At 46.2% G+C, this 12,675-nt stretch overlaps 1 protein-coding gene across 2 annotated transcripts in view; it reads right to left on the bottom strand.

Annotated features, from left to right (window-relative positions):
• The window catches only part of FAM124A (family with sequence similarity 124 member A), a 66,228-nt gene extending 55,088 nt beyond the window's left edge, over positions 1-11,140 (bottom strand). The window contains exon 1 of one of the 2 annotated variants that reach the window (XM_079779116.1): positions 10,943-11,140. In XM_079779116.1, the coding sequence (XP_079635242.1) occupies positions 10,943-11,007 (65 nt within the window). In that variant the 5' untranslated portion in view covers positions 11,008-11,140. The remainder of the gene's footprint in view (positions 1-10,942) is intronic. The other variant, XM_079779117.1, reaches the window with a different exon arrangement.
• Positions 11,141-12,675: the final 1,535 nt, after the last annotated feature.

The following is a 12,675-nucleotide window of genomic DNA, read 5'->3' as shown; positions in this document are numbered from 1 at the left end:
CGCGGTGGGATGGTGGAGCAGGTGAGCGGGGGTGCCAGACCAAGGCGGAGCGCCGGTTGCTGTCATTGGGGTGAGCCTCTGGGGGTTACTAAAAATTCTTTGCTCCTGCACACCGCAGTCCCACCTGGAGCTCACACCTACTGCCAGCGCTGGCCCCACTCGCACCCGCTGCCAGTGCTGGAGCCACCGCTCACACCCGTTGCCGGCGCCTGGCACCAGCCCTGATCGCTCAGCGTCATCAGTGGGTGCAAGCAGCAGCTTCCAGCCCTGATTGCCCCTCAGGGTTTCTCCACCTTCCCCAGCTCCTGTGGGGTAATCAGGGCCGGCAGCCGCCTCTCACACCCACTGCTGGCCACAGCCCTGCTTGTACCTGCTGCCAGCACCAGAGCTGCCACTCATACCCACTGTTGGCGCCGGCGCCGCTCGCACCTGCAGCCGGCACTGGTGTTGTCAGTCACAGCCTCTGCTAGCGACGGCCCTGCTCGCACCTGCATCAGAGCCACCGCTCACACCCGCTGCGGCCCACAGTTCCTTTCAAGGTGCATGAATTCGTGCACTGGGCCCCTAGTTTAAATATAAGACTTGAAACCGTAAAACTCCTAGAAGAAAACGTAGGCAGTAAACTCTCTGACATTTACCAAGGTTTTTTTCTGATACATTTCCTCAAGCAAGGGGAACAAACAAACAAAAAAACACTAAAGGGACTAGAGCAAATTAAAAAGACGCTGCACAGCAAAGGAAACTATCAACAAAATAAAGAGACAGCTTACTAAAAAGAAGATATTCACCTATGATACATCCAATAAGGGGTTAATATGCAAAATTTATAAAGAACTCATAGAACTCAACACCAAAAGAACAAACAATCCAACTAAAAAATGGGTAGAGAACCTCACTAGACACTTCCCCAAAGAGGACATACAGATGGCCAACAGCCATATGAAAAAATGTTCAAGTAATCATCAGAGAAATGCAAATTACAACCACAGTGAGATATTATCTCACCCCTGCCAGAATGGCTATCATCAATAAATCAACAAACAACAAGTGCTGGTGAGGATGTAGAGAAAAAGGAACCCTCTTGCACTGTTGGTGAGATTGCAAATTGGTACAGCCACTATAGAAAACAGTATGGAGGTTCCTAAAAAAATTAAAAATATACCTACCTTTTGATCCAGCAATTCCACTTCTGGATATATATTGGAAGAAATCAAAAGGTGGGTGTGGGTGGAGGGGGTCAATGGGGAAAAAACAACAAAGGGGACATCTGTAATACTTTCAACAATAAAGATAAATTTTTTTAAAAGCACTAATCTGAAAAGCAACCCAAGTGCTCATCAATAGATGATTGGAGAAAGAAGATATATACAATGGAATACAACTTGGCTATAAAAAAGAATGAAATCTTGCCTGGCTGGCATGGTTCAGTGGTTGAGTGTCGACCTATGAACCAGGAGGTCACGGCTGACTCCCTGTCAGGGCACACACCCGGGTGTGGGCTCTATCCCCAGTGCAGGGTGTGCAGGAGGCAGCCAAAATAATGATTCTCTGTCATCACTGATGTTTCCATCTCTCCCTCTCCCTTCCTCTCTGAAATCAATAAAAAAATATTTTTTAAATAAAGAATGAAATCTTACAATTCACAATATGGGTGGACCTAGACAATATTATGTTAAGTAAAATAAGTCAGACAGAGAAAAGCAAATACCATATGATTTCACTTATTTGTGGAATCTAAAGAACAAAATAAACAAACAAAATAGAAACAGACTTATAGGTAAAAGAATAAACTGAGGGTTGCCAGGTCAGATGTGGGGCGGGGGCTTGATTGGAAAGGTGAAGGGATTACAAAATACAAACTGGCAGTTACAAAATAGTCACAGGGACGTAAAGTACAACATAGGGACTATTGTCAGTAATATTGTAATAACTATGTATGGTGCCAGGTGGTACTAGAATTATGGGTGAGGGGTGGAGGGTGGGAATCTCTATGTGAATTATACAACTGTCTAACCACTATGCTATATACCTGAAACTAATATGATATTGAATGCCAACTGTAATTGAAAAAAAAAATCAGGGGTCCTTCATATGGGCTCTGTGACTCTCCCAGACTGGAGATCCGGTGGATTCTGGACCATCTAAATTTCCTGGCAAATTTTTGAATGGACACTTATGTTACTGGGGAAAAGCCTCGAAGTTTTCAACAGATTCTCAAAGGGGTCATGACTCCCAAAAAGTTTAACCACTGCAAATAATGCCCTTCAAATGTTATCACCACACCTTGGACAGATCTTCCTGTGCATAGGAATGGTGGACCCTGGGGAGTGTGAGTGGGGACCCTGGCTATGAGGACTTCCATGTTCAAGGTCCAGCCTGCCATCAGGAAACACAAAGGCACATGATGTCTGACTGATTTCAGTTCCATCTAAGGACAAACCCTGCTGCACAGTACAGTAACAGGATATAGGCTGTGATTGGGGAAAGGAAAAGGCAGGGTTAAGGGCCAGGGTGAAATTAGCCACCAGTCTCTACGCTAAGAAATCAGCTGCTGGCATTCAGCCTCTGTGCAAATGGGCATCTGGCCAAGGACCTGCCTGCTTACTCTCTACTAAACTTCTGCCCTACTTATATGGCTGTTAAGGCTTCCCTCTCTGGCAACTTATCGGTATAGAAGCTATTTGTTTTCTTTCCCCAGTATCCCAAAGTTGTTCTCAGTAGAAAATTAATCTCAAGCAGGGATTATTCTGCTACGTGGGAGTTAGGGGACATAGTTATGCAAATTAAGTGATTAGTTATGTTACATTTTATAGATTTGCACTCCTTTTATTTACTAGTCTCATAGTATCCTTCTTGAATCGTCCAATTTTCTCTCCACTGAGATTCTTAGCACATTAAAAAAGCACAATATATGTAAGAGCATGCGCCTTCTAGTTAAAATAACCTGCATCTCTCACACAACATGATGCACTGACTTACTGGTAGAGGAAGAAAATAGAAGAAAGAGTGCAGTTAGTCATAGAATCACTGAATTCTAAAACTGGAAAGAATAACAAACTACTAACATTTGCATATCTCTTTATATATGACTAACTGCATTCTCCTAGATCTAATCCAATTTTTTATATTACTGATTAGGAAACTAAAGGGATACTATCTGTAGGGAGAACAGGAGGCGAGGAATGATAAGGGCTTGAACTATGTGTGCAGGGTGGTGGGAAGGAAGAAGTTAGAAGGTAGAGGAATTGGCTAGGGCATGGCGACACACTGGCTAAGGGAAATGAAAGAGAAAGGAGAGTCAAGGATCAAGAATCTTTTGAAACCCAGGATCTGGAACCCCAGTACTGGTGCACTGCGTGTTTTTTTGAATCAGGCAGGATACAAATAAACTTTAGGACAATACTTAGAAATATAACACTATATAAATGCAACGATACACAACAAACATCCACTGTAGTAGATACAACAGAAAAGCAATCCCATTACAACATGATCATCTTAAGATGGACAGATTTTAAAGAAATTTCATGATAACTCAAATAAAACATTCAATAAGAATGTGTGATAGGGCTATTTACCTTATTATTAAAAATTTGTCAGTATTTTCAGCTAGGATTTCCAAATACTCCTGAGGCAGATGGGTTTCGCATATGCATACATTTTAAAGATCTGCATACAGATGGAAATGTACTTAGAATGAAATTTACATTTGAAACACATTTCAAGAATCTCAAAGTGCAACAGTAGAACTATAGGACAGGTGCTAGCATAACTAATGCCCCTGCCATGAATCCTCCCATAGTTCTCATGTCTGAAGGCACTGCTTGGGTCAGGCCTGCCTGGCACTGCTCAGTCTCTTGACTGTCATTCTCACCCTTTGCGTCAGTGAAACTCTGCAAAGTCCAAATTTGATCATGTATCTCTCTGGATGAAGTTCAAGCTTGATATTATACAGCATAAACCCCTCTTTCCATTACTGATGGCCCCTGCCCAGCTCTGCAGTCTCATTCATCACCCCATCTTCCATTCCTGTCTACCATCAAAACAGAAATCAACAGAAAGTCACCTAAACTCTCACACTGCTTTCCAGCCTCTGATCCTGTTTCTGTAATTTGTATGCAGTTGCCATAATACTGGAGATACAATTTTAAATTGCTCTTTTCACTGAACACTATTATAACATGCTGCTGCATAGTTCCTGTAGTTATAATTTTAGATAAAGTGATTTACTATAATTTAATCAACCATTTCCCTCTTATTGGCTATATGATTGTTCCTGATTGTTCACTTTTGCAAAGCACACCAGCAATAAGATATTTATAATACAACTTGATACTTATTTTCTTTTCCTTAGAAAAATTATCATGAAGTGGAGCAGGGACTGAATCAAGGCATGAACCTTGTATAGCTCTTAAAATACAGTCCAAATACCCTACAAAGTTATTTACTGGAAATACTGCCAATGAAAGGCAAACTGTAAAACTTAAAACAAGTTTATGCATACTAAGTAGGTTCAAACAATTTCAATCTCTGGAGGGCTATGTACTCCCAAGCTTTTTTAGAGGAGGAGGGAACAGCAATAGGGTACCTATCTTGGGAATCACATCCTAAGAATTTACCCAGCTGGCTCTGCATAACACCTTCAGCTCTGCCAGAGTAAAGTGTAAAAGGTGAATCCATGAATTTTAGGATGAAAAATTTATGGACACATAATACAGATGAGCAGAATAATAATACAAGGATTATATATTTTCACATACCTGACACATACAGTGGACAGATTTCCAAATATTACATTTTTTTAGTATCTGTGCCAATAATGAACAGAAAGTTAGATGCAATCCCTTGACCATATTTTAATTACAATTATACATATAGGAATCATATATAAAAAGATCTGCACTTAAAATAGTTTACCACTGTTAGCAACCATATATATATATATGGCTAATATGCAAAGTGTCCCCTAGGGAGTTTGACCAGGAGACCAGGAATTCAATCGCTCACTATGATGTGCGCTGACCACCAGGGGGTGGCACGGAATGAAGGAAGGCCCCGGCCGGCAGCCAGAAGGCCCCGATTGGCCCTGATCACCGGCCAAGCCTAGGGACCCTACCCAGGCACGAATTTTGTGCACCGAGCCTCTAGTATGTATATAATGGGTACCTTCCTAAATTCTCTATTCCAGGACAATCTTGGCATAAGAATTGATTTTGGCATTTCAGTAAAACTGATCTTGACATTTCTGTAAAACATCAGTTCAATGCATCATGGACCTCATCTGTTAACTTAATCCATTGAATTAGATGCCATGGTAATTTAATTAACTAGCTCCACCTTGAACACAAAGATAATAATAGGTCAGCTTGTCTTCTATACAAGATTTCTCTTTTTATCTCCTTTAAATCTGTCCCATTTTAAAATGTATTCCCCCTATTGTTTCATCCACCTAGAGATTATAAACTCCAGACTCCTGAATTGCTACCTCTTAAGTCACAGTAAGTATTAATCAGAGGTCACCCAAAGATAAAGGGCAGGGTATTGTTACTGGAGAATCCCTGTTGCTCATGAGAGCGAGGTTCTTGGGGTACCCCTGAAATAAGAATTTTCAGAAGCCCCCACAGGAGAATGATATGTGGCAAGAGGCTTTATTTGTGTGGAGTTACATTCCTCGGGTTGCAATGTCCCATGCCCCTTAAACCAGACCTGAAAGAGGTACAGCTGGGGTTCCAAAAGCAAGGCCAGTGTCCAGAGCTTCTGCTCCATGTTGCAGCATCTAAGTGCATTTAAGTCAACTGTGTGGAGTCCCATATGGCACATGAGTCAGAGGAACCGAGAGAGAGAGAGAGAGAGAGAGAGAGAGAGAGAGAGAGAGAGAGAGAGAGAACACTCTTTTGATTAGAAGTTTCAGAGGCCACGCCCATCCCAGGTGTGACTGGGAGACAGGTAGGCACCTTCCCACGGCACTCAGACCTTACTGCCTTTGTCCAGTCCCTTCCCCCATGAAACAGCAAGGAACAGACTTGGAGAGTGTTAAATGCAGCTTTTTGGCAAAGTGGTATAAATGGAATGTCTATATTATTTGATCTCCCCTTTACTTCCTTCCTGTAAATAATAACCAGACTATTGCAACTGCATCTGTATTGCCTGTGGATGAAAAAGGACCAACCAATCAAACCTGACAAGCCCAGCCGAGGCCTACATGGAAGGCCTTACAAACTCAAGAGACCGAAAGTAATCACACAGGATGGGCTTGCTATTGGTGGGGTGCTCTTCGTGTCCCACCTGTTGCTGATGGAAGTGGGCTTCTTGCGATGTCCTGAGAAAAGGAATTTTCTGAGACTCACAAAAGAGAATGGGTGACATTTATTTGCGTAGAATTAAACCCATGAGTTTCCAAGGTCCCATCTCCCTCCATCCTGCCAAGGAAAAAGTCCAGGTGTGTCATCAGCAGAGCTAAGGTTAAAGCCATTGTCCAGAGTTTCTGTCCCATATTTGCACAGTCCAGTCCAGCATCAGGCTAGCTTAGCTTGTATTTCCAGCTGCAGTCCATTGTGTGTGGGGTCCACGTGGCAGGCTAGCATACGGGCAAGTGCAAGGAAGCAGGAGTGAAGCAAGAGGAATGAAAGAGAGAGAATTCCTTTGTCCTTGGGAATTTAATCTTATAAGATTAAAATGCAGTGGCTCCATCCCCTCTAGCGAATCCATGGTTCTCTAGGCTAGACTGACAGGCAAGTATCTTCCATACATCACCCCGACTTTACTGCACATGCCTCAATTTTCCCTTTCTCCTAGTGATCTGTAGGGAATGGACTGGTAGTTCCCTGGGGAGTGTGAGTGGCCCACAATAGATGACCGTGCTTATAATGTCTGGCCTCCCTTTTGCTCCTTTCCTTTTATTAATATCAACTAGCTAGTTACAACAGTAACAGGCTTGAACATAAGCATTCCTAAGTAAAAGTGGGTCATGGTAGGTAGTCACGTGCTAGGCCTGTAGCTTCCTTGTCAAAGGTAAATCTTTACCTTTGAAATTGTCTACTGTCTAAGACAGGGGTGGGGAACCTTTTTTTCTGCCAAAGGCCATCTGGATATTCACAGCCTCATTTGTGGGCCATACAAAATTATCAACTTAAAAGTTAGTCTGCTATATTTGGTCAAACTCTTAATTAACTCACCCCTAGTGCCTTGGCAGGGCCAGATCAAATGATTCCGAGGGCCTTATACGGCCTTCGAGCTGGAAGTTCCCCACCCCTGATCTAAGATAACATACCTTTAAAATGTCAGAGTAATTTTCTTTCCTAAACCTCTGGAAAGCACAAAGGCCAGCACAGGGTCACATTGTTATCTTATTCCCCGCATACCATCTCTATGTGCTGTAAATGTTAACGATCCTGACCCACCAAGGTAAAAGAAGTATGTGTCTCTCCATTTTGCTTTTTATCCAGTCTCAGAGATTCCCCCACTTTGCTTTCTCCAGCCCCCTAAATCTACCACCAATGGATTTCATGGAACCCTCCTATGTGCCCTCCTTCGATTCTAATGTATAAAATAAGCCACAAAACTACTATTCTCCTGAGCATTTTTTTTTTAATCCCTTGCGAGTTTGCTTCCTGGCAATTGTCATCAGTTAGCTCAAATAAACTCTTACAAGTCTTTTCTTAGGCTGGACATCCTTTCATTAACAGGCCCTACATTTCCAGAAGCTCGGGGCCAACTGACTGTGAAGTGGAAGTTCATTAATGTCAGATCAAACTTTTGAATGAAAGTAATCCATCAAGTATTGTCGTATTTGGAAGAGTGGTTTACAGGCTGAATCTGGGAGACATCACTAATGAAACACCCATTATAAAGCACGAGGGGCCCAGTGCACAAATTCACGCACCTTGAAAGGAACTGTGGGCCGCAAGGCTGTGGTGGGCACAGGGGTGGGTCTCGGCCCATCCTCCACACCCCACCCGGCCCCTCCCACCACAGCCCCTGGTCCCCTGTCTGCCGGCAGCCCCGCCCCCGCCACCGCTCCCACACACCGTCAGCGGGTGCGAGCAGCAGCTGCTTCCCTGATCGCCCCTCAGGAGCAAAAGAGGCTAGAGGAGCCCTGAGGGGCGATCAGGGCCGGCAGCCGTCGCTCACCCTCGCTGATGTTGCCTAGCGATTAGGGCTGGTGCTTGCAGCCGGTGCGAGCGCTGGGCGGGATGGCGGCACATGGGAGCAAAGAATTTTCAGTAACCACCAGAGGCTCACCCCAATGACAGCAATTGGCACCACGCCTTGGTCTGGCACCCCTGCTCACCTGCTCCACCATCCCGCCACGGCCAACGCCCACCATGTTCCACGCTCTGCCGCCTGCTGCCAATGCCCACCATGTTCTATGCATGCCCCTTGGTGGTCAGCGCACGTCATAGCGACTGGATGTTCGGTTGTTTGGTTGTTACACCGTTCGGTCTATTTGCATATTAGGGTTTTATATATACATAGACTGTCTTGCTTATTCTGTCTTTTATTTGGGTTTACAGCATTGCCTGTCCCTCTATTAAGGAATTCTGTTTCTTAAGATAGTTCACAACTGTCAATAGCTGACCTGCCAGTTTTTTCTAACCAAAAGTACACAAAAGCACACGGCTGGTTTTCAATAGGAAAATGGGAGTTTCAAAATGACATCAATCACCACAGAAGAATATAGTTTGCGTTTAGTTTTGGCCTGTATTAGGTGGGTCAGACATCAAAGGTAGCATTTCAAGCAAAAGACAATGTCTAAGCAAAAAAAGTAAGGGTAGACCTGCCAAGAAACAAGGCCAGAGAGAGAGGAATGCCATAACATCAGGCTTATAGGGCATGCTGAGCTCTTTGCCTTTTATAGATGACAGAGCCACTAAAAGTTTGAATGGGAGAGAGACATGACCAGATTCGCACTTCAAAAATAATGATAGCAAACATGTATTGAGTGCTTTCTCCACTTTTGATACATAGTCTCAACAGGCAGCTATATGAAGCTAGATAGGGTAAGAGGGGGCAAGCTCTGGAAAAGCAGGGAAATTATGAACAGCTTTTTGACAACTAAACTACTTCAAGGGATATGTGAATGTGTGGCAGATACTAAACTAATAAGCATACACAGAAACTATTTTATTTAAATACAGGGCATTTTACCTGTATCTTCAATTTAAGGTTGCTACTGAGGCTATAAGAATTCTTTAACCCTTTGCACTCGCTTGCTTTTTTCTCGATTCCTGCTACCGATGCTAACCGTGTTGAGTCACACTCGACATCCAAGTGCAAAAGGTTAAACCATCATGTCCTGTTACAACTGCACACTTTCATGACAGGCAGAAAACAGAAGCTGTGGTATCAGCGTGTTCAGCAAGCCCCTCCCAGGAGCCCTGGCTGTGATGCTGCTCTTGGGACCCCAGGGTGGTGTTAAATGGGTGAAGAGGGTTAGAGACTCCTCTCCATTCTCTTCTCCAAGAGAGAGCCTTCGGAAAAAAATGTTTTAGGTGAGCTTTGCAAATTGAAAACAAATGGACTAGTCAGTGCTTTAGTTAACCAGGCTGATAACGCGCTGGTTCATTTTGCTTGCTTTCTTCTACTCATGGTCCATCTAACTACAGGCATTCGGGACAAAAAAGCCAAGGATCTTCAATTAAAGTTGATAAAGGCCACATATACAAAGTGTGGGGGGAAAGCAAGGGAGTTCAATATTCGGACTCAGGTTACGACACCGGGATGTCACTGGGTTCTGTAGTGAACCATAGATGATCACAAGTTTGGAAAAGAGGGCAAGACCATTGAAGGGTAGATGCTTTAGGGCATCGCATCCCAGATTTGGGCTAGCAATGGCAGTGGGGGCTGCAAAGGAGAGGCCAGTAGGGAGCCCTGCTTGGGGTCAGGTCAGAACCCTGTGTCCATTCTGGGCTTGGACTCTCTTCCCGCCCTCACCTGGTTGCCAACCCCTGAGGTTAGTCTAAACCTCCCCAAACTCCAGGATAAAGCCTGTCGGGGCGGCTCCAGCCCTCCCCCAGGGTTCCTCCGGAGAGGAAAATACACCCTTTCCTCCTGGGTCAGTACAGCATCCTGGACATTGGATGTGGCGCTGACTCTGCACAGGGAAATCCTCAAGAGATAGGGGCTGGGTGGGAACCTTTACAACGACTTTCATCTCCTTAAAGACATTAAGGAAACCGGTTTTGTTGGGAGAGGGCTAGTTAGTCTCCAAAGGTTTGGGCTAACAGTCTGTTGAAGTGAGGAGGACATCGCTTCAAATATGTCTTCATCCCGCCATCTTCATCCCACCTGTACCCAAGGCAAAAGGTTGCGGGTAGGACAGGTACACACAGAGGTGAGGGATTTCGGCGGGGGTGGGGTGTGGTGAGGGTGAGGGGACAGAGTGGAGAAGTTGGGGGGAAGGGAGAATGTCTCAGCAAGCACAGTAAAGCCATAAAATTAAAAATGCCATCCTCTTAGCCGATTTCTGAAAGACTTTTAGGTGCCAGGTGTCCTAACCTCTTTTCCTCATCCAGGAGCCCCCATCCCGGACTCCAGGGGGCTCCTGAGCCACAAGAAAGTCCTCACGGAAGGTCGAAACAGGTGCAAGAGCATCTCTGGTCTCTAAGGACGATCTCAGGGGACACTACATTTGTCTGGCACTCCACGTCATCTCAGTGATAACGGGGTGCGGGAGGGGCTGGTGTGCGGGCTGTGGGGTACTCTGAACCTTGAGTCTTTCACTCTCCTCCTCCCCCGGGTGGGCCGGTCCTGTCCCGGGCAGCCATGAACCGCGTGCCCTCAGGCTCGCCACTGCCCCTCCGGCTTCGGGGGAGAAGTGGGCTGCGGGACTGGCAGCCCCGGGCCCCTCGCTCCGCCGCGGGGTCCGGGAAGGTCTCAGGCCCGAGAAGAGCTGCCTCGCAACTCACAGAGCGCCCCCCACCCACCGCCCGGCCCGGCTCACCCTCCGGTCTCGGCTCCCGAGTCCACACAGTCCTCATCCTCGCCGCCGCCCGCCTTGGGGTCCATGGCGCGCTCCCCGCCGCGCTCCACTCGCGGGCACCAGCGTGCCCTGGGACGCGCTCCCCCCGGGCCGCCCAGCCCCGCGCAGCCGGACCCGGTGAAGCTCGCGGCCGGCGTCTCCCCGTCCCGGCTCCGGCAGACAACTCCGGCACCGCCCGCCGCACTCCGCGCCGCGCCCTCTCCTGGCCGCGCGGGGCTGGGCACCGGGGCCGCTCCTCCCCGCCCCGCCCTCGCCGCGTGAGCGGGTGCGCGCCAGGGGCTGTGCGTGCGCAGGAGGGCGTGTGCGCGGGTGTGAGCGTGTGCGCGGGTGTGAGCGTGTGCGCGCGGCGCGTGCCTGTGCAAGGTGGTGTGTGCGTGCGCAAGAGGGTGTGTGCACGGGATGTAAGCGTGTGCGCGTAGAGCATCTGTAGCTCGCGTGTTGCGCGCCTGTGTGTGGTGTGTGTGCATGAGCGGGAGAGGGGTGTGAATTCGCGTGCGCCTGTGTTTGTGGTGCGATGAGGGTGAGCGGGTGAAGTATGTATTTGTAGGTGCACACTTCTGTGTATGTGTCAAACGCGTTTGCTCTTGTGCCCGTCTGCTTTGTAACCGTGTGTGGTGTGTGTGTATGTATGCGTGCGCATTGGACTGCCCTCTCCCCTGTGTCCACAGTCCGTGAGTCAGACACCCAGGCATTGCCCCCTCGGTTCCCCAGCCTCACGGTTCCTGAGCCCTGCGCTGGCGCGAGCAGCAGGGAGAAATACCCGGTCGCACCAAGAAAGCAAGGAGGGATCTGTTTCACTTCTGTGATCAGCTGGAGCATCTAGGTGTTTTCTTATATTTTCCTCAGAATTGCCTACACTCAATTCATTATCACCTTTCTTAGCACAGGTCTGAGTGGCTTCCCACCATCCAGCTTGTCGGTTTACAATCGGCATCTTGCATTCTTTTGCTTTTTTTTTTTTAAACAGGGCTGTACTTCAGTCAGGAATTGTTGTAGTAAGGGAATAATGGATGTTTGTCAAGTACCACTTCAAGGACTCAAGGTGAGTTAATGATCACTATTGGAGGGTGAGGCCAGATGGAAGCTTGGGGAGAGGGAAGATCAGAACAATTGGGATTTAATTCTGACAGTTCTGACCTAGCCGTTAAAAGGCACTCATTCCTACTTTCTTCTATTTGGAGGCAAGTTATTTAACCTCTTTAAGACTTAATTTACTTATTTATAAGGTAGAGCTAGTTATATGTACCCTATAGTGTGTTGTGAATTTAATGAGTTCATATATGTAAAATACTTAGCATTGGCCCTAATACATGCCAAGCACTAGTCAGAGGCAGCTGTCATTACATCCCAATCTCAACTTGCAAAGCAGTGTCACTCTGGATGACAAGTGATATGGGTGCAGAGGAATATATTTTCTTTCCCTCTCCCTTCTCTTTATTTCTTCCTTACCATGTACCTACCTAAAGATCACTCCTTTCTGACTCTTATTTAAATTACACAAAAGAGAAACCAATTAGCGAAAGAATAGAGAGCAATCTTATCATCAGGAAAAATCAGGTAAATATGCCAACTCCAAATCTTAACTGAATTTTCCTTTTACACAAAACAGAAATGGATATATTCTACTCAATTTGTGCTCATTAGTGGAAAGAATGGAGCAAGTCAAGGGGGATTTCCTCCCACCCCCATGTACT

Source organism: Cnephaeus nilssonii (genome assembly GCF_951640355.1).
Source record: "Cnephaeus nilssonii genome assembly, chromosome: 8".
Classification (NCBI taxonomy): domain Eukaryota; kingdom Metazoa; phylum Chordata; class Mammalia; order Chiroptera; family Vespertilionidae; genus Cnephaeus; species Cnephaeus nilssonii.
Note: the sequence above shows the minus strand (reverse complement) of the source record. Positions and strands in the feature narration are given on the sequence as shown.